Source organism: Artemia franciscana, chromosome 4 (genome assembly GCF_032884065.1).
Source record: "Artemia franciscana chromosome 4, ASM3288406v1, whole genome shotgun sequence".
NCBI classification, from domain to species: Eukaryota; Metazoa; Arthropoda; class Branchiopoda; order Anostraca; family Artemiidae; genus Artemia; species Artemia franciscana.
In genome coordinates this window covers 9986724-10010762 of record NC_088866.1, presented here as the reverse complement: position 1 = coordinate 10010762, position 24039 = coordinate 9986724, and the positions used below count along the sequence as shown (strand labels likewise).

At 37.2% G+C, this 24039-nt stretch overlaps 1 protein-coding gene across 1 annotated transcript; it reads right to left on the bottom strand.

Moving 5' to 3' along the window:
• Positions 1-912: 912 nt before the first annotated feature.
• LOC136025692 (general transcription factor IIE subunit 2-like) lies at positions 913-2418 on the bottom strand. Its single transcript, XM_065701670.1, has 2 exons — positions 2020-2418; positions 913-993 (listed from the first exon to the last, which is right to left on the bottom strand). Exons 1-2 carry the CDS (start codon positions 2416-2418, stop codon positions 913-915), a joined length of 480 nt encoding a protein of 159 aa, XP_065557742.1.
• Between the last annotated feature and the right edge of the window lie 21621 nt (positions 2419-24039).

Here is a 24039-nt window from a genome sequence, read left to right as displayed (position 1 = left end):
AATGAAAACGGAAATTGTAGTCAGGCAAAATCTGTTGCAAGGCAAAGGACACTTATTCAATCTAATTAGTAAATTCTCTTTCATTGATCTCTGGCTGTTTTTTTTTTCTTCTTTTTTGATTCAGTGTCTTCTCTTCTCTTGCCCAGTTCACTTCAAAATTTAGTTTGTTTTTGTTTTTTGAGCAATGAGGACGACTTGGCGGAGGTCCTTGTCAAAATATTTGATTGATTTTTGTTTTCATATTTTGCTACTGACTGACAAAATCGTCATTTTTTTCACCTATTTGATTTTTTGTTCATTTATTATATCTTTTCCTTTCTTGGTTTCGTACGTAAGATAAAAAACAAAGAGTTTAAACAAAATATAAGATGTGAATAAGTTGTAAGAACGCTGTTTGCATATCTTTGAGCTTTATAATTGAAGCAAAATTTATTTTACCTTTTTTTGCCTTTTATTTATTTTTCAAGTTACACATTTGATGTCCATCTTGAGAAAAAAACTCAAGTTTTTCTCGTACACAAGCCTAGTGGTGTTTTTTTTTTTTTTTTTTTTTTTTTTTTTATAAATAGCACTCATTTACATATTTCTGTGTCTGAAAGTCAGGTATGTCTGGCTGAATATCTTTATTTAAAAAGTATTCTTCATAAACACAGAAGATTATTTCTAGAAATAATTTTACTTCGTGGATTTGAGAATGCACTCTGGACACTTGTCGCATTTTAGTTTCAAAGGGCTCCGGTATAAATAACTTAGATTGTTACCCTAAGTTTCTCATGCAAAATTTGGTCAAACCAAATGTAAAGCATAATTTCAAGGAATCAACTCGCTATTGAAAATGACCGACAGAAGATTTGTTGTATTCTACTTTCAAAGTTGGCCATTAAAGTCTTACGATTGAGTTGCAGCTGCAACTCAATCGTTGCAACTCGCAGCATTTAAAGATCGAATGTGTATCGGTGGATTTTTCACCATGGTTGTAGCGGTAGCTACAACCTTATAAAGGGTTAAAAATGAAGTCAGCCGATACTTGACTGTTTCAGAAAGCACTCGTATATTTTGCTGCCAAAAATGGAAACTAGGCCATTGGTCATCAACTAGATTACAAAGGTTGCTGGTATAAATGCGAAGTAAAAATAGATTATCTTACGCATGGCTGTATCAAAGATTGTTTCAAAGTTGAGCTGCTATTGCTAGTTACTATTGCCATTGCTAGCTAACTTTTATACTGTTCACTATTCTCAACTGCACCTTAGGGTGCCTTAGATTCTCACAAACGAAAATTTGTATTTATCAAACCGCATTCAAGTTTAGGAGCTACTGCCGTGTCTCATTGAAAAAATTTTTGAGCATTTCGAGCAGTCCTGTGAGTTCGGAGCTATAGTAAATTTTGGGTCAAAGTTACAGTAGGCGTATTCAAAATGTCTTGGGTTAAAATCGAAGGTTGTCTTAATTGCAAAATCTAGTTAAAAGAGTCTTGAAAACAGGGCTGTGAAGTCAGAGCTATGGTATTTTTTTTCCTGAATGGAGTCGGAACTGGAGTCGGTATATTGAACATGTCTGGAGCTGGAGCTGGTTAAAACTTATAAGTGACTAATTGAAATTCTCATCAAGATGATTATTATCTCTAGTCCTTTTCATCCCTCTTATTCTTCGTGTTTTTTTATTCCTCTTAAAAATAGTAGGCATTTGTCGCTTTTTTATATTTTCCATAATTTTCATGTTTCGTTTTTGTAGATATTTTTCAATTTTTTTGTCATCTATGTCAACAGACACTAGTCGCCATTCTTTAATAACATCCTCGTCCACTTCTAAGCTAGCATCATTACCATCATTGTAGAATAGCACTACGTCCTTATCTGCACCAGGGATACAAATGACTTTGTCGTGAAGGTGATTTAAGATCTTTTCAGAATTTGGTAGTGATTCTTGGATATCTTTTAGTGAGATTCCCCCAAGGCCTTTTGAATGATAACGTTTCAGGAGTTTCAAAAACTATTTTTTACTTCTGATGTTATATACCGGCTTGTATATGTACTTATTCTCACTCGTTATTTCTAATTTTGGATTTTCTGGGAGAGCTATTTTTGCCAACCATGTTTTTGTACTGCTACTAATATCCAGCTGATCTGTTTCACCTAATACTTGTTTAAGACTTAGTGAGTAGTCATTTCCTTCCAGATATCTCTTTTGCATATACTTGACTATTTTTGCTAAGGCACTGAACTTGTAAGGTAACGTTTCCACAAAAAGTGGGTCTTTTGAAGTATTTAACTTTGATACAGCAAAATAGGACATTTTTTGCATTTTTGTCTCTCCTAATGGAGACATTTCTTTCTTCTCTTTTTTGTTTTTCACACTAGGAACCTTCATACTTCGCCTTTTAAAGCTTTTACTTGCTATCAGAAGACTTGGATCCATTTTGAGCTATAAATCTCGTTTTGAAACATATCAAGGAAATATCACGTCATTAAAAGTACGTCATTACATATCACGTCATTAAAGTACGACAATATCACGTCATTACAGCACGTGATATAAATCATAACTTTAAAAGTGACATAGTGGTCATTTTTGTCCTTTGGTGGCGCAGTTTGCTTGACCTTAGCTTAGTACTACGGGACCGGGAAACCAAATCTGGCTGCAGTAGCACACTGGGGCTAACACAATGACCTTTGTCGTCAAGAAGCGTCGTTAATCCGATTACTTAATAGGGATCATTTTCAAATAGTTTTTTTTAATGTTTAATACACAAGTTTAGGTTTTTTATATACTTCCGCTATTATTAAGAAATTATCTTCGGGCTCAAACCTTGCCTTAAACTTGAGACCCGAAGGTCACTATGATGGGCAACATAGTGAAAAACAAAACTCCTGAAACTAAAAATGAGAAGCAAGAATAAACGGCCATAAACCATACATTCATATCACAATTTCCACTTTGGAGGATTCATTTGAGCCATAGAAACACGCCATATGGCTAAAATTACCTATCTCTGTTTCATCCAGCCACTTTGTGTGAAGGGTCTCAAAGGCTTCGGAGATATCTCATTCGATATTATCCTTTTGTCACCTGCCCCGCTTTAACCCCTAGACATCCAATCTAGGTTTTGACAAATTTTGAGATATTACTTAAAATAATCAGAAGTTCCTATGAATATGCAAAGGAGATGACCTAATCCCACAATCCCTCGATGCAAGAGGTATAAATAGCAGAAATTAACTATTATTTGCCCTTCAATTCTATAACAGAGAAAGAGGACTTGCTTGATGTTTGGCCTGCGATTGGCTAGGACCTTGCTTTGGTTTAAACAATAAGGTATTTCATACTGAAAAGAGGAGTTAGATAGGCCAAGACAAAAAAGAAACAAAAAGGACCCGAAGGTCACTATGATGGGCTATTTTTAAAGGATTAAAAAGATTAAAAAGATACTTAAAAGGATTAAAAAGAAACAAAAAGGTACCGATGTAAGTAAGTTGGATAAAAAAAACTTAATCTATAATAAAATCCAGAGAACTCCTCCCCACCGTTCCCCTAATAAAAACAATGTGGCTCAAAAAAAAGAAAACTGGGAATTTCATTTTCGTGAAAATCATGGACAATGAGATCTAAAACTAAAAGATAAGTGAAAACAATGGTCACAACAAATAGTAGTATTTTTTTTTTTTTTTTTAATTGCTCTGTATTTCTTCTTAAAAAATTGGCACCCTTAGGTGTTTTGGCCTAATAAAAAGATCCAGATCGGTTACAAGGTTCGATAAGAAAAAAATAATCGTATAAATGACGCTATGAGAAAGCCCAAAAAGCGCAAACTCACAATTACTGAAGCCTAAAAACCTAGACCATCAAATGTGACAAGACCGATCCGAACAGCTGAAGCTAATAATACGGAAAATATTTTTGGAAGAAAATAAGGGTTTTAATTAATGCTGCTTTAACAACTTTTGACAATAAAGCTATTAAAAGCGTTACGAGACCAGGAAGACAAACCGAAAAACACAAATTTATAATTGTTAAGATAATTCGTTTGAATAACAAGAATTTTTTCCCACCATTTTGGCCATCAACTATGACAAGAAGACAAAGCAAAAGACGCAAATTCACAATTGCTTAAAATGAATAACCTCGACCATTAAACATTCACAATTGCCGTAAACAATAACCTGGACAATCAAACAGGATAAGGCCAATCGAAAAAGCCAAAGCAGAAGACACGGAGTGAATATTTGAAGTAACAATGAACGATACTGAAATGCAGATACATATATGATTAGAAGACATGCAACAGCCTGAGCCGTCAAACTTAAAAACACTGATCAAAACAGCTAAAGCACAGGGGCCTGAAAAATGATTATGGTAAAGGAGAAAGAAAATGAGGAACAAAGAAACATGCGGTTGTAAGGCAAGCGGCAGCAAGAATCGAAAAAAATCAAAGATGAAAATGAAGCACAAAGAAATATGCAGATAGAAAATATGCAACAACGAGAATCACTACGAGACAAACTTGAAAATGAAGCACAAAAAATATAAGTTTGGAAGACATGAAGACAACGAGTCAAAAACGAGATTGAAGCAAACACAACAAAATGGAAGCACAACGACTAAAACACAAGCGAAAAGCTTGTCAAGAGGCTTATACTAGATAATGGGTGAATTTCCAGCAGCTGAATTAGAAGGAACGGAAAAATATCTGAAGTAATGGTGAAGAAAAATGAAGCCAAACAATAACGGCAGTTAGATGATTTATGCCAACAAGAATCAAAACAAATCACAAATTAAAATTATGAACAACAAAATCTACAATTAGGAGAAAAACAAGAGTGAGTATCACAGCAAATCCCAGGAGAATACAAACATTGAAAATATATGGCTCTGTGAAACATTAAAAGAAAGGCGACATTGCATTCATACCATAAGTTCTTAATTCAGTTTCAACTGCTGATTTGGCACCTCATGATTTGAAACAAAAGAATAACGCAATAATCATGCTAATTTTTGAAAACTTGCATCCTTAGATTTTCTGACATAAAGAATCGATCTAGACAGGTCACAAATTTTATAAAATTATTTTAGAGCCTTAATTTAATAGTTTTGATGTTAAGACAACGGGTCAAAACCAGAAGTGATGCAGAAAAACTTCGGTTAGAAGACAAGCGAAAGCTTGTCAAGATGCTTTTACAAAATTGTGAATTAATTTGAACAGCTGAAGCAAAAGGAATTATTATTATATATATTTACATATCTATTCGCTTTAAATGAGTAATTATATATTTATGAAATAAAAAATCCCCAATGCAACAGCACAAACACATTAAAAAAAAGGAAGATAGAAGAAGAAAAGGAAGACTGTTTTCCTACATTAGTGATTAATATAGACCAGCACTTGAATGAGGTGTTAGCCCTACTCATCCATACAATCACATGGGTCAAATACCATAGACATACAAAATCAACCATAAGGAATAATCCATGAACAGGCAGTCATGGCGTCAATAAGTATTAGTCATCATTTACCAAACAATAAAATCAGTAAAGACAAATAATTCAGGGGCAACAACCCAACACAAGGGCTCATCAGGAGAATACACACCTGTCTATAGGATTTTGGCTGCATAAAATGTCCTAAAAATTTCTATATGTCATAAAATTATATAAAATGTCGGAATATATAATATTTTTAAGTTTATTTACAGCAAGACATTATAAATCAACCTTATATTTACATTTGATTAAAATTATACTGCCATTATATATAAAATTTCCTAAGAACTCTAACATCAAGGTGATCAAGTTTTTTATTATTCAATTTGTATATACAACTAAATATATCTATATATCTATATATATATATATATATATATATATATATATATATATATATATATATATATATATATATATATATATATATATATATATATATATATATATATATATATATGTATAAAAATAAGTTGTCTGTGGATGTGTCTGTCTGTCGGGTGATGTCATGTTTGTGTGTTGACTGACGTCATGAAGTTAGTTGTCGTCATTTTTGTTTTGACGGTGACGTCATTAAAGATATTTAAGACATGCGTTCACGTAGAAATCTATTAATGTTTAACTTTAAAATGACTGATGAACTTACAATGGCAACAGCCGAGGAAGATGCTCAAAGAGTCTATGTCAAAAAACTTGCTGCTGATAGAGAAAGTAAGAAAAGAAAGCGTGCCGAGGAATCAAAAGAACAGCAAGGAAACAGGCTTGAGGCTGATAGAGAAAGTAAGAAAAGAAAGATTGCCGAGGAATCAAAAGAACAGCAAGGAAACAGGCTTGAGGCTGATAGAGAAAGAAAGAACAGAAAGCGTGCCGAGGAACTACCATAGCAACGCGAAAGCAGACTTGCTGCTAAAAGAGAAAGTGAAAAAAGAAGGCGTTCCGAGGAACTACCAGAGCATCATGAAACCAGACTTGCTGCTAAAAGAGAAAGTGAAAAAAGAAGGCGTGCCGAGGAATCACAAGAACAGCAAGAAATCAGGCTTGCTGCTGATAGAGAAAGTAATAAAAGAAAGCGTGCCGAGGAATCAGAGCAGCCTGAAAGTTATCGCCTGGCATTCAGGTACAGCCCAGTCGATGATTATAGCTTGAGTAGATGTGTTCAAATCGGGACTATGTCTAAAATTTGTCCCTATTGCAAGGCCTTGAAATTCAATGGTGAAACAATGGGAATGTGTTGCGCCTCAGGAAAAGTTAAACTTCCTCTATTAGCTGCACCACCAGAGCCATTGAAGACTTTCCTTACTGGAACTACTTCAGAATCTAAGCGTTTTTTGTCACAAATCAGAAAATATAACTCATGTTTCCAAATGACGTCGTTTGGAGCCCAAATCGAAAATCCAGATCAATTTTTGTCTACTTTCAAAGTAAAAGGGCAAATTTATCATAGAGCAGGGTTCCTTCTACCATTCTCAGGCGAGAATCATAAATTTTTACAATTGTACTCCATCAGTGATAGAAATTCTGAATTGAATGCACGTTGCGAAATTTCTCCCAACGTTGAAAGGACAATCGTTTCCCAATTGCAACATCTTTTCCACGAAAATAATAATTTAGTGCGTCTGTTCAAAACAGCCATCGATTTTATGCCTACTGATACGCATAAAATTGTTATTTCCGCTGACAAAACGCCTCCTGGCCAACATGTGCGTAGATACAAATGCTCCAACTATCGACGAAGTGGCAATCGTTATGGTCGGTGATCAGTTTTTACCTCGAGATATTATTCTTCATAAGCGAAACGCTCAGTTGTTAAGAATTGCTGAAACTCATCGATGCTACGATGCCCTACAATATCCTATCATTTTTTGGGATGGAGCCGACGGCTATCACTTTAATATTAAGTTGATGAATCCAGCCACTAACAAAGAAATGAATAAGAAATGCAGTGCAGTGCATTATTATTCCTATAGACTAAGGATTCGGCAGGATGAAGAAAATTATATTTTAAAATGCCGTCAATTGTTTCACCAATTCGTCGTTGATATGTATGCTAAAATTGAATCAGAACGTTTGCTATATATCCGCCTGAATCAGACCAAGCTCCGCTCTGAACAATACATTCATTTGCGAGATGCAGTTATAAATGACGGTAATACCACAAACGTTGGAAGATTAACAATTTTACCTTCGTCATATGCTGGCAGTCCCCGTCATATGCATGAATATGCTCAAGATGCTATTGCGTATGTTCGTATCTATGGTCGTCCAGATTTATTTATTACATTTACATGTAATCAATCTTGGGACGAGATACTGCAGCTTTTACTTCAAGGACAATCGGCGGTTCATAGACATGACATTACGGCCCGTGTCTTCCGGCAAAAGTTGAAATCACTGATAAACTACATAGTAAATTTTGAAGTGTTTGGGTCAGTGCGATGCTGGATGTACTCAGTGGAATGGCAAAAATGAGGTTTGCCACACGCACATATACTAATCTGGCTACATAAAAAAATTACTTCGAACGAAATTGATGATGTGATTTCCGCTGAAATACCTGATGAAAATGTCGATAAGGGGTTACATGATATTATTATGGTGCATGATATTATTACATGATATTATTCAGTGCACCTTGCGGTGCACTGAACGAAAATTCACCATGCATGGCCAAAGGAAGGTGCACAAAGCAATATCCTCGACTTTTAGTATCCAACACAATTACTGGCAATGATGGTTACCCACAATATAGAAGAAGATCTACTGAAGATGGCGGTAAAACAGCAATAATAAAGAAGCGTAACGGTACCACCATCGAAGTAGATAACCAGTGGGTTGTTCCATATTCCCCATTATTATCAAAAACATTTAATGCACACATAAACGTTGAATACTGTAACTCCGTAAAGGCAATCAAATACATATGTAAATACGTCAACAAAGGCAGTGACATGGTAGTTTTTGGCTTGCAGCCCGAAATCAAAGATATCGACGAAATCGTACAATATCAGGCTGGAAGATACATAAGCAGTAATGAAGCTGTTTGGCGAATTCTTTCATTTCCGATACATGAACGTAGTCCAGCTGTTGTTCACTTAGCGGTACATTTACAGAATGGTCAACGTGTTTATTTCTCGGAAACCAGAGTGCAACAAAGAGCCCTGAATCCACCGGATACAAAGTTAACCGCTTTCTTTTCGCTTTGCAAAAATGATTCTTTTGCAAAGAACTGCTGTATACTGATGTGCCTTCGTATTACAAGTGGAATACTAAAAATAAAGTATTTTAACGTCGAAAACAGGGTAAGTCAGTCGACGGCCAACCTACCATCTTCAAAGATACCACGATAGGAAGACTCTATACCGTTCACCCCAATCAACATGAATGCTTCTTTCTACGCCTGCCTTTGGTGAATGTACCCGGTCCGACATCCTTTGAGTATTTGAGAACTGTAAACGGTACTATACATGACACTTACCGTAGTGCATGCCAAGCTCTAAATTTATTGGAGAATGACCAACACTGGGATAACTGCATCAATGACGCGTGCGAAACGTCAACTCCAAGTCAAATTCGTGCATTGTTTGGCATCATTGTAACAACTTGCTCTCCATCAGCTCCTACAGAGTTATGGGAAAAATATAAGTAAAAAATGTCCGAAGATATACTCCATCGAAAACAGTTAGAGACGTCAGATATGACTTTTGATTTTACATCAGAAATTTATAACTACACTTTAGTTGTTATAGAAGATTTGTGCGTACGTATGGCAAACAAACCTCTTCAGGATTTGGGAATGCCTTCACCTAACCGTATCGCTGCTGTTTCGACGTGTGTAGAATTGGATCGTGAACAAAGTTACAGTACGAGTGATCTATTGTCGTATGTACAAAATAACATTTCCAAGTTAACGTCGGAACAAAAAGACATTTATGATACGATAATGCATTGTGTCGATAACAACGTTGGAGAAATTTTCTTTTTGGATGCGCCAGGAGGTACTGGTAAAACGTTTGTGATAAAACTGATTCTGGCATCAATTCGATCAAAAAATGATATAGTGTTGGCAATTGCGTCGTCCGGAATAGCCGCAACATTGCTGCCTGGTGGAAGAACTGCTCATTCCGCTTTGAAAATGCCTCTGAATTTGCATTCGACAGAAACTCCCACGTGCAATATTTCCAAATCATCTGGGATGGGTAAAGTATTGCAGCAATGCAAACTTATTATTTGGGATGAGTGTTTCGCTGCTGTTTCGACATGTGTAGAATTGGATCGTGAACAAAGTTACAGTACGAGTGATCTATTGTCGTATGTACAAAATAACATTTCCAAGTTAACGTCGGAACAAAAAGACATTTATGATACGATAATGCATTGTGTCGATAACAACTTTGGAGAAATTTTCTTTTTGGATGCGCCAGGAGGTACTGGTAAAACGTTTGTGATAAAACTGATTCTCGCATCAATTCGATCAAAAAATTATATAGTGTTGGCAATTGCGTCGTCCGGAATAGCCGCAACATTGCTGCCTGGTGGAAGAACTGCTCATTCCGCTTTGAAATTGCCTCTGAATTTGCATTCTACAGAAACACCCACGTGCAATATTTCCAAATCATTTGGGATGGGTAAAGTATTGCAGCAATGCAAACTTATTATTTGGGATGAGTGCACAATGGCACACAAAAAATCGCTCGAGGCTCTGGATCAATGTTTGAAAGATTTGCGAGGGAAGTCGAAACCCTTTGGCAGCACATTAGTATTGCTTGCGGGAGATTTCAGGCAAACATTACCTATAATACCTAGATCAACTCCTGCAGACGAAATGAATGCTTGCCTGAAAAATTCTAATTTATGGGCACACGTAAAAACATTAAAATCAACTACAAATATGCGTGTCCGATTGCAAAACGATGACTCTGGTCAAACATTTTCAGATCAATTGCTGGCAATTGGAAACGGAAAGCTCCCAGTAGACTCAATTTCAGGACGTATAGAACCACCTGCTGATTTCTGTAATTTAGTGACGTCCAAAAATGAATTGATTGAAAAAGTATTTCCGAATATTCTAAACAATTATAAAAATAATAAATGGCTAAGTGAAAGAGCGATTCTCGCACCCAAAAATATAGACGTCCACGAAATCAACAATATTGTTTTGACCAAAATTCGAGACCAGGCAGTCCTTTACAAGTCAGTCGACACAGTTTTGGAACCAAATGAAGCGGTTAATTATCCATCTGAATTTTTAAATTCCGTGGATCTTTCAGGGTTTCCACCACACGTGCTACAACTAAAAATAGGCGTACCAATAATACTTTTAAGAAATATCAACCCACCAAAGCTTTGCAATGGCACGAGACTTGCCGTAAAAAAAAACAATGGAAAACCTAATAGAGGCCACAATCTTGACAGGGCCTTTTGAGGGTGTGGCTGTTCTTATTCCTCGCATTCCCATGATTCCAACGGATCTGCCTTTTCAATTTAAAAGATTGCAATTCCCAATTCGATTAGCATTTGCAATCACCATTAACAAAGCTCAAGGTCAATCATTAGAAAAATGTGGTATAGATCTTAATACTGATTGTTTTTCCCATGGACAATTTTACGTTGCATGTTCAAGGGTCGGTAAACCTGACAATCTATTTATATGCAGCGACAATTGGACAGCGAAGAATGTTGTAAATTCGCAAGTTTTACGCAGTTAATTTGTATTGTATCTATCTATCTATCCATCTATATAAAAACGAGTTGTGTGTATGCATATTTGTTTGTTTGTAAAAAGAGCGTTTGTATATGACGTCATTATTAGTACATACGGCTTTGTATATGCACAGACAATGGGAAAGCCAAGAATATTGTATATTCGCAATTTTTACGTAGTTTGAAACACATATATAAATCTATCTATATTCACAGGTGGGACACAGGGACACAACTACAATGGCACGTAACTAATATGGCGCGTAACGACTTACGCACGTGGGGGGGCTTGGGGGGGCACGAACCGCCCCACCAACTAGGTTTTGGGGAGGCGCGAAGTGCCACCCCAACAGCTACTATATATATATATATATATAATATATATATATATATATATATATATATATATATATATATATATATATATATATATATATATATATATATATATATATATATATATATCTATATATATATAAATAAGTTGTCTGTCTGTCTTTCTGTTGATCAGGTGACGTCATGTTTCTGTGTTGACTGACGTCATGAAATTAGTTGTCGTCATTTTTGCTTTGACGGTGACGCTGAAATACCTAATAAAAATGTCGATAAGGGGTTACATGATATTATTGTAAAAAATATGATACATGGACCTTGCGGTGCACTGAACGAAAATTTACCATGCATGGCCAAAGGATGGTGCACAAAGCAATATCCTCGACTTTTAGTATCAAACACAATTACTGGCAATGATGGTTACCCACAATATAGAAGAAGATCTACTGAAGATGGCGGTAAAACAGCAATAATAAAGAAGCGTAACGGTACCACCATCGAAGTAGATAACCCAGTGGGTTGTTCCATATTCCCCATTATTATCAAAAACATTTAATGCACAGATAAACGTTGAATACTGTAACTCCGTAAAGGCAATCAAATACATTTGTAAATACGTCAACAAAGGCAGTGACATGGCAGTTTTTGGCTTGCAGCCCGAAATCAAAGATTTCGATGAAATCGTACAATATCAGGCTGGAAGATACATAAGCAGTAATGAAACTGTTTGGCGAATTCTTTCATTTCCGATACATGAACGTAGTCCAGCTGTTGTTCACTTAGCGGTAAATTTACAGAATGGTCAACGCGTTTATTTCACGGAAACCAACGTGCAAAAAAGAGTCCTGAATCCACCGGATACAACATTAACAGCTTTTTTTTCGCTTTGCAAAAATGATTCTTTTGCAAAAAAACTGCTGTATACTGAAGTGCCTTCGTATTACACCTGGAATACTAAAAATAAAGTATTTGAACGTCAAAAACAGGGTAAGTCAGTCGACGGCCAACCTACCATCTTCAAAGATACCACGATAGGAAGACTCTACACCGTTCACCCCAATCAACATGAATGCTTCTTTCTACGCCTGCTTTTGGTGAATGTATCCGGTCCGACATCCTTTGAGTATTTGAGGACTGTAAATGGTACTATACATGACACTTACCGTAGTGCATGCCAAGCTCTGAATTTATTGGAGATAACAACGTTGGAGAAATTTTCTTTTTGGATGCGCCAGGAGGTACTGGTAAAACGTTTGTGATAAAACTGATTCTGGTATCAATTCGATCAAAAAATGATATAGCGTTGGCAATTGCGTCGTCCGGAATAGCCGCAACATTGCTGCCTGGTGGAAGAACTGCTCATTCCGCTTTGAAATTGCCTCTGAACTTGCATTCTACAGAAACTCCCACGTGCAATATTTCCAAATCATCTGGGATGGGTAAAGTATTGCAGCAATGCAAACTTATTATTTGGGATGAGTGCACAATGGCACACAAAAAATCGCTCGAGGCTCTGGATCAATGCTTGAAAGATTTGCGAGGGAAGTCGAAACCCTTTGGCAGCACATTAATATTGCTTGCGGGAGATTTCAGGCAAACATTACCTATAATACCTAGGTCAACTCCTGCAGACGAAATGAATGCTTGCCTGAAAAATTCTAATTTATGGGCACACGTAAAAATATTAAAATTAACTACAAATATGCGTGTCCGATTGCAAAACGATGACTCTGGTCAAACATTTTCAGATCAATTGCTGGCAATGGGAAACGGAAAGCTCCCAGTAGACTCAATTTCAGGACGTATACAACTACCTGCTGATTTCTGTAATTTAGTGACGTCCAAAAATGAATTTATTGAAAAAGTATTTCCGAATATTCTAAAAAATTATAAAAATAATAAATGGCTAAGTGAAAGAGCGATTCTAGCACCCAAAAATATAGACGTCCACGAAATCAACAATATTGTTTTGACCAAGATTCGAGACCAGGCAGTCCTTTACAAGTCAGTCGACACAGTTTTGGAACCAAATGAAGCGGTTAATTATCCATCTGAATTTTTAAATTCCATAGATCTTTCAGGGTTTCCACCACACGTGCTACAACTAAAAATAGGCGTACCAATAATACTTTTAAGAAATATAAACCCACCAAAGCTTTGCAATGGCACTCGACTTGCCGTAAAAAAAACAATGGAAAACCTAATAGAGGCCACAATCTTGACAGGGCCTTTTGAGGGTGAGGCTGTTCTTATTCCTCGCATTCCCATGATTCCAACGGATCTGCCTTTTCAATTTAAAAGATTGCAATTCCCAATTCGATTAGCATTTACAATCACCATTAACAAAGCTCAAGGTTAATCATTAGAAAAATGTGGTATAGATCTTAATACTGATTGTTTTTCCCATGGACAATTGTACGTTGCATGTTCGAGGGTCGATAAACCTGACAATCTATTTATATGCAGAGACAATTGGACAGCGAAGAATGTTGTATATTCGCAAGTTTTACGCAGTTAATTTGTATTTTGGAACCAAATGAAGCGGTTAATTATCCATCTGAATTTTTAAATTCCATAGATCCTTCAGGGTTTCCACCACACGTGCTACAACTAAAAATAGGCGTACCAATAATACTTTTAAGAAATATCAACCCACCAAAGCTTTGCAATGGCACGCGACTTGCCGTAAAAAAAACAATGGAAAACCTAATAGAGGCCACAATCTTGACAGGCCCTTATGAGGGCGAGGCTGTTCTTATTCCTCGCATTCCCATGATTCCAACGGATCTGCTTTTTCAATTTAAAAGATTGCAATTCCCAATTCGATTAGCATTTGCAACCACCATCAACAAAGCTCAAGGGCAATCACTAGAAAAATGCGGTATAGATCTTAATACAGATTGCTTTACCAATGTACAATTGTATGTTGCATCTTTGAGGGTCGGTAAACCTGACAATCTATTTATAGGCACAGACAATGGGACAGCGAAGACTGTTGTATATTCACAAGTTTTACGTAGTTAATTTGTATTGTATCTATCTATCTATCTATCTATATAAAAACGAGTTGTGTGTATGCATGTTTGTTTATTTGTAAAAAGAGCGTTTGCATATGACGTCATTATTAGTACATACGGCTTTGTATATGGACAGACAATGGGAAAGCCAAGAATATTGTATATTCGCAATTTTTACGTAGTTTGAAACACATATATAAATCTATCTATATTCACAGGTGGGACACAGGGACACAACTACAATGGCGCGTAACTAATATGGCGCGTAACGACTTACGCGCGGGGGGGGGGGCTTGGGGGGGCGCGAAGCGCCCCACCAACTAGGTGTTGGGGTGGCGCAAAGCGCCACCCCAACAGCTAGTATATATATATATATATATAACTGCCGATGACGTCATGTTTTCGACTGACGAAATTACAGACTGGGACATCGGAACACAAATGACGACCGGGCCACCGGCACATAGGGAATATAAATGACGACCGGGACACTCAAAGAGCTCAAGGGCAATCATTAGAATCATGGGTTATAACTAAAAAAACAAAAAAAAAGGTAAAACACTAAAAACTAAAAAAAGACCAATTCAAAACGAATGTATATACAGACCGGAACACCGGGACATAAATGACGACCGGGACACAAGGAACATAAATGACGCCCGGGACACTCAAAGAGAAATCACACACTGGGACAACGGGACACAAATGACGACCGGGAAAAAGGGAATATAAATGACGACCGGGACACAACTACAACGGGGACGCCGGGGGGCACAGGGGGATATATAAATGACGACGGCGACACAGGGAATGGTCGATTAACAATCACCATCAACAAAGCTCAAGGGCAATCATTAGAACCATGAGGTATAGATCTGAATACGGATTGTTTTCCCATGGACCATTATATGTTGCATGTTCAAGAGTCGGTAAACCTAACAATCTATTTATATGCACAGACAAAGGGACAGCAAAGAATGTTGTATATTCGCAAGTTTTACGTAGTTAAAAACATATATATATATATATATATATATATATATATATATATATATATATATATATATATATATATATCTATATATATAAAAATAAGTTGTCTGTCTGTCTGTCTGTGGATCAGGTGACGTCATGTTTCTGTGTCGGCTGACGTCATGAAATTAGTTGTCAGGTGACGTCATGTTTCTGTGTCGGCTGACGTCATGAAATTAGTTGTCGTCATTTTTGCTTTGACGGTGACGTCATTCAAGATATATAAGACATATGTTCACGTAGAAATCTATTAATGTTTAAGTTTACAATGACTGATGAAGATGCTCAAAGAGTCTATGCCAAAAAACTTGCTGCTGATAGAGAAAGTCAGAAAAGAAAGCGTGCCGAGGAACTACCAGAGCAACGCGAAAGCAGACTTGCTGCTAAAAGAGAAAGTGAAAAAAGAAGGTGTGCCGAGGAATCAAAAGAACAGCAGGGAAACAGGCTTGAGGCTGATAGAGAAAGAAAGAACAGAAAGCGTGCCGAAGAATCAAAAGAACAGCAAGGAAACAGGCTTGAGGCTGATAGAGAAAGAAAGAACAGAAAGCGTGCCGAGGAATCAAAAGAACAGCAAGGAAACAGGCTTGAGGCTGATAGAGAAAGAAAGAACAGAAAGCGTGCCGAGGAACTACCAGAGCAACGCGGAAGCAGGCTTGCTGCTGATAGAGAAAGTAAGAAAAGAAAGCGTGCCGAGGAATCAGAGCAACCTGAAAGTTATCGCCTGGCATTCAGGTACAACCCAGTCGATGATTATAGCTTGAGTAGATGTGTTCAAATCGGGAATATGTCTAAAATTTGTCCCTATTGTAAGGCCTTGAAATTCAATGGTGAAACAATGGGAATGTGTTGCGCCTCAGGAAAAGTTAAACTTCCTCTATTGGCTGCACCACCAGAGCCATTGAAGACTTTCCTTACTGGAATTACGTCAGAATCTAAGCGTTTTTTGTCAAAAATCAGACAATACAACTCATGTTTCCAAATGACGTCGTTTGGAGCCCAAATCGAAAATCCAGATCAATTTATGTCTACTTTCAAAGTAAAAGGGCAAATTTATCATAAAGCAGGGTCCCTTCTACCATTCTCAGGCGAGAATCATAAATTTTTACAATTGTACTTCATCAGTGATAGAAATTCTGAATTGAATGCACGTTGCGAAATTTCTCCCAACGTTGAAAGGACAATCGTTTCCCAATTGCAACATCTTTTCCACGAAAATAATAATTTAGTGCGTCTGTTCAAAACAGCCATCGATTTGATGCCTACTGATACGCATAAAATTGTTATTTCCGCTGACAAAACGCCTCCTGGCCAACATGTGCGTAGATACAATGCTCCGACTATCGACGAAGTGGCAATCGTTATGGTCGGTGATCAGTTTTTACCTCGAGATATTATTCTTCATAAGCGAAACGCTCAGTTGTTAAGAATTGCTGAAACTCATCGATGCTACGATGCCCTACAATATCCTATCATTTTTTGGGATAGAGCCGACGGCTATCACTTTAATATTAAATTGATGAATCCAGCCACTAACAAAGAAATGAATAAGAAATGCAGTGCAATGCATTATTATTCCTATAGACTAATGATTCGGCAGGATGAAGAAAATTATATTTTAAAATGCCGTGTATTGTTTCACCAATTCGTCGTGGATATGTATGCTAAAATTGAATCAGAACGTTTGCTATATATCCGCCTGAATCAGACCAAGCTCCGCTCTGAACAATACATTCATTTGCGAGATGCAGTTATAAATGACGGTAATACCACAAACGTTGGAAGATTAACAATTTTACCTTCGTTATATGCTGGCAGTCCCCGTCATATGCATGAATATGCTCAAGATGCTATTGCGTATGTTCGTCTCTATGGTCGTCCAGATTTATTTATTACATTTACATGTAATCAATCTTGGGACGAGATACTGCAGCTTTTACTTCAAGGACAATCGGCGGTTCATAGGCATGACATTACGGCACGTGTCTTCAGGCAAAATATGAAATCACTGATAAACTACCTTGTAAAACATGAAGTGTTTGGGTCAGTGCGATGCTGGATGTACTCAGTGGAATGGCAAAAACGAGGTTTGCCACACGCACATACACTAATCTGGCTACATAAAAAAATTACTTCGAACGAAATTGATGATGTGATTTCCGCTGAAATACCTGATAAAAATGTCGATAAGGGGTTACATGATATTTTTGTAAAAAATATGATACATGGACCTTGCGGTGCACTGAACGAAAATTCACCATGCATGGCCAAATGAAGGTGCACAAAGCAATATCCTCGACTTTTAGTACCCAAAACAATTACTGGCAATGATGGTTACCCACAATATAGAAGAAGATCTACTGAAGACGGCGGTAAAACAGCAATAATAAAGAAGCGTAACGGTACCACCATCGAAGTAGATAACCAGTGGGTTGTTCCATATTCCCCATTATTATCAAAAACATTTAATGCACACATAAACGTTGAATACTGTAACTCCGTAAAGGCAATCAAATACATATGTAAATACGTCAACAAAGGCAGTGACATGGCAGTTTTTGGTTTGCAGCCCGAAATCAAAGATTTCAATGAAATCGTAGAATATCGGGCTGGAAGATACATAAGCAGTAATGAAGCTGTTTGGCGAATTCTTTCATTTCCGATACATGAACGTAGTCCAGCTGTTGTTCACTTAGCGGTACATTTACAGAATGGTCAACGTGTTTATTTCACGGAAACCAACGTGCAACAAAGAGTCCTGAATCCACCGGATACAACATTAACAGCTTTTTTTTCGCTTTGCAAAAATGATTCTTTTGCAAAAAAACTGCTGTATACTGAAGTGCCTTCGTATTACACGTGGAATACTAAAAATAAAGTATTTGAACATCGTAAACAGGGTAAATCAGTCGACGGCCAACCTACCATCTTCAAAGATACCACGATAGGAAGACTCTACACCGTTCACCCCAATCAACATGAATGCTTCTTTCTACGCCTGCTTTTGGTGAATGTACCCGGTCCGACATCCTTTGAGTATTTGAGGACTGTAAATGGTACTATACATGACACTTACCGTAGTTCATGCCAAGCTCTGAATTTATTGGAGAATGACCAACACTGGGATAACTGCATCAATGACGCGTGCGAAACGTCAACCCCAAGTCAAATTCGTGCATTGTTTGGCATCATTTTAACAACTTGCTCTCCATCAGCTCCTACAGAGTTATGGGAAAAATATAAGTCAAAAATGTCCGAAGATATACTCCATCGAAAACAGTTAGAGACGTCAGATATGACTTTTGATTTTACATCAGAAATTTATAACTACACTTTAGTTGTTATAGAAGATTTGTGCGTAAGTATGGCAAACAAACCTCTTCAGGATTTGGGAATGCCTTCACCTAACCGTATCGCTGCTGTTTCGACATGTGTAGAATTGGATCGTGAACAAAGTTACAGTACGAGTGATCTATTGTCGTATGTACAAAATAACGTTTCAAAGTTAACGTCGGAACAAAAAGACATTTATGATACGATAATGCATTGTGTCGATAACAACGTTGGAGAAATTTTCTTTTTGGATGCGCCAGGAGGTACTGGTAAAACGTTTGTGATAAAACTGATTCTGGCATCAATTCGATCAAAAAATGATATAGCGTTGGCAATTGTGTTGTCCGGAATAGCCGCAACATTGCTGCCTGGTGGAAGAACTGCTCATTCCGCTTTGAAATTGCCTCTGAACTTGCATTCTACAGAAACTCCCACGTTCAATATTTCCAAATCATCTGGGATGGGTAAAGTATTGCAGCAATGCAAACTTATTATTTGGGATGAGTGCACAATGGCACACAAAAAATCGCTCGAGGCTCTGGATCAATGCTTGAAAGATTTGTGAGGGAAGTCGAAACCCTTTGGCAGCACCTTAATATTGCTTGCGGGAGATTTCAGGCAAACATTACCTATAATACCTAGATCAACTCCTGCAGACGAAATGAATGCTTGCCTGAAAAATTCTAATTTATGGGCACACGTAAAAACATTAAAATTAACTACAAATATGCGTGTCCGATTGCAAAACGATGACTCTGGTCAAACATTTTCAGATCAATTGCTGGCAATGGGAAACGGAAAGCTCCCAGTAGACTCAATTTCAGGACGTATACAACTACCTGCTGATTTCTGTAATTTAGTGACGTCCAAAAATGAATTGATTGAAAAAGTATTTCCGAATATTCTAAAAAATTATAAAAATGATAAATGGCTAAGTGAAAGAGCGATTCTCGCACCCAAAAATATAGACGTCCACGAAATCAACAATATTGTTTTGACCAAGATTCGAGACCAGGCAGTCCTTTACAAGTCAGTCGACACAGTTTTGGAACCAAATGAAGCGGTTAATTATCCATCTGAATTTTTAAATTCCATAGATCTTTCAGGGTTTCCACCACACGTGCTACAACTAAAAATAGGCGTACCAATAATACTTTTAAGAAATATAAACCCACCAAAGCTTTGCAATGGCACTCGACTTGCCGTAAAAAAGACAATGGAAAACCTAATAGAGGCCACAATCTTGACAGGGCCTTTTGAGGGTGAGGCTGTTCTTATTCCTCGCATTCCCATGATTCCAACGGATCTGCCTTTTCAATTTAAAGATTGCAATTCCCAATTCGATTAGCATTTGCAATCACCATTAACAAAGCTCAAGGTCAATCATTAGAAAAATGTGGTATAGATCTTAATACTGATTGTTTTTCCCATGGACAATTGTACGTTGCATGTTCGAGGGTCGGTAAACCTGACAATCTATTTATATGCAGCGACAATCGGACAGCGAAGAATGTTGTATATTGGCAAGTTTTACGCAGTTAATTTGTATTTTGGAACCAAATGAAGCGGTTAATTATCCATCTGAATTTTTAAATTCCATAGATCCTTCAGGGTTTCCACCACACGTGCTACAACTAAAAATAGGCGTACCAATAATACTTTTAAGAAATATCAACCCACCAAAGCTTTGCAATGGCACGCGACTTGCCGTAAAAAAAACAATGGAAAACCTAATAGAGGCCACAATCTTGACAGGGCCTTATGAGGATGAGGCTGTTCTTATTCCTCGCATTCCCATGATTCCAACGGATCTGCTTTTTCAATTTAAAAGATTGCAATTCCCAATTCGATTAGCATTTGCAACCACCATCAACAAAGCTCAAGGGCAATCACTAGAAAAATGCGGTATAGATCTTAATACAGATTGCTTTACCAATGTACAATTGTATGTTGCATCTTTGAGGGTCGGTAAACCTGACAATCTATTTATACGCACAGACAATGGGACAGCGAAGATTGTTGTATATTCACAAGTTTTACGTAGTTAATTTGTATTGTATCTATCTATCTATCTATCTATATAAAAACGAGTTGTGTGTATGCATGTTTGTTTGTTTGTAAAAAGAGCGTTTGCATATGACGTCATTATTAGTACATACGGCTTTGTATATGGACAGACAATGGGAAAGCCAAGAATGTTGTATATTCGCAATTTTTACGTAGTTTGAAACACATATATAAATCTATCTATATTAACAGGTGGGACACAGGGACACAACTACAATGGCGCATAACTAATATGGCGCGTAACGACTTACGCGCGCGGGGGGGCTTGGGGGGGCGCGAAGCGCCCCCCCAACAGCTAGTATATATATATATATATATATCTACCTATATTCACCGGTGGGACATAGGGACACAACTACAATGGCGCGTAACTTGGGGTTGTTGGGGTGGCGCGAAGGGGGAGGCTATATGTATATATATACATATAGCTAGTATATATATATATATATATATATATATATATATATATATATATCTACCTATATTCACCGGTGGGACATAGGGACACAACTACAATGGCGCGTAACTTGGGGTTGTTGGGGTGGCGCGAAGCGCCACCCCAACAGCTAGTAGGGAATATAAATGACGACCGGGATACTCAAAGAGAAAGCAAACGGGACACAAGGAATGTTCGATTAGCAATCACCATCAACAAAGCACCGGGACACAAATGACGACCGGGACACAGGGAGTATAAATGACGACCAGGACATAAGTAAATAAAAACTAAAAAAAAGGTAAAAACTACAAAAAAACTAAAAAGAAAAAAAAACTAAAAACTAATAAAAAAACTAAAAAAAAGACCAATTCCAAAACGATTGTATATACAGACCGGGACACCGGGACACAAATGACGATCGGGACACCGGGACACAAGGAATATAAATGACACCCGGGACACTCAAAGAGAAATCACAGACTGGGACACCGGGACATAGGGAATATTAATGACGACCGGGACACAGGGACACAACTACAACGGGGACGCTGGGGGGCACAGGGGGATATATAAATGATGACGGCGACACAGGAAATGGTCGATTAACAATCACCATCAACAAAGCTCAAGGGCAATCATTAGAATCATGAGGTATAGATCTGAATACGGATTGTTTTCCCATGGACCATTATATGTTGCATGTTCAAGAGTCGGTAAACCTGACAATCTATTTATATGCACAGACAATGGGACAGCGAAGAATGTTGTATATTCGCAAGTTTTACGTAGTTAAAAACATATATATATATATATATATATATATATATATATATATATATATATATATATATATATATATATATATATATATATATATATACTAAAAAAAAGGTAAAAACTACAAAAAATTTAAAAAGAAAAAAAAACTAAAAACTAATAAATAAAAACTAAAAAAAAGACCAATTCCAAAACGATTGTATATACAGACCGGGACACCGGGACACAAATGACGACCGGGACACCGGGACACAAGGAATATAAATGACGCCCGGGACACTCAAAGAGAAATCACAGACTGGGACACCGGGACATAGGGAATATTAATGACGACCGGAACACAGGGACACAACTACAACGGGGACGCTGGGGGGCACAGGGGGATATATAAATGACGACGGCGACACAGGGAATGGTCGATTAGCAATCACCATCAACAAAGCTCAAGGGCAATCATTAGAATCATGAGGTATAGATCTGAATACATTCCCATGAACCATTATATGTTGCATGTTCAAGAGTCGGTAAACCTGACAATCTATTTATATGCACAGACAATGGGACAGCGAAAAATGTTGTATATTCGCAAGTTTTACGTAGTTAAAAACATATATATATATATATATATATATATATATATATATATATATATATATATATATATATATATATATATATATATATATATATATATATATATATATATATATATATCTATATTCACAGGTGGGACATAGGGACACAACTACAATGGCGCGTAACTAATATGGCGCGTAACGAATTACGCGCGCGGGGGGGCTCGGGGTGGCACGAAGCGCCCCCACCAACTAGGTGTTGGGGTGGCGCGAAGCGCCACCCCAACTGCTAGTATATATACATATATAAATATATATATATATATATATATATATATATATATATATATATATATATATATATATATATATATATATATATACTAGCTGTTGGGGTGGCGCTTCGCGCCACCCCAACACCTAGTTGGTGGGGCGCTTCGCGCCCCCCAAAGCCCCCCGCGCACGTAAGTCGTTACGCGCCATAATAGTTACGCGCCATTGTAGTTGTGTCCCTGTGTCCCACCTGTGAATATAGATAGATTTATATATGTGTTTCAAACTACTTAAAAATTGCGAATATACAACATTCTTGGCTTTCCCATTGTCTGTCCATATACAAAGCCGTATTTACTAATAATGACGTCATATGCAAACGCTCTTTTTACAAACAAACAAACATGCATACACACAACTCGTTTTTATATAGATAGATAGATAGATAGATACAATACAAATTAACTACGTAAAACTTGTGAATATACAACAGTCTTCGCTGTCCCATTGTCTGTGCGTATAAATAGATTGTCAGGTTTACCGACCCTCAAAGATGCAACATACAATTGTACATTGGTAAAGCAATCTGTATTAAGATCTATACCGCATTTTTCTAGTGATTGCCCTTGAGCTTTGTTGATGGTGGTTGCAAATGCTAATCGAATTGGGAATTGCAATCTTTTAAATTGAAAAAGCAGATCCGTTGGAATCATGGGAATGCGAGGAATAAGAACAGCCTCACCCTCATAAGGCCCTGTCAAGATTGTGGCCTCTATTAGGTTTTCCATTTTTTTTTTACGGCAAGTCGCGTGCCATTGCAAAGCTTTGGTGGGTTGATATTTCTTAAAAGTATTATTGGTACGCCTATTTTTAGTTGTAGCACGTGTGGTGGAAACCCTGAAGGATCTATGGAATTTAAAAATTCAGATGGATAATTAACCGCTTCATTTGGTTCCAAAATACAAATTAACTGCGTAAAACTTGCGAATATACAACATTCTTCGCTGTCCAATTGTCG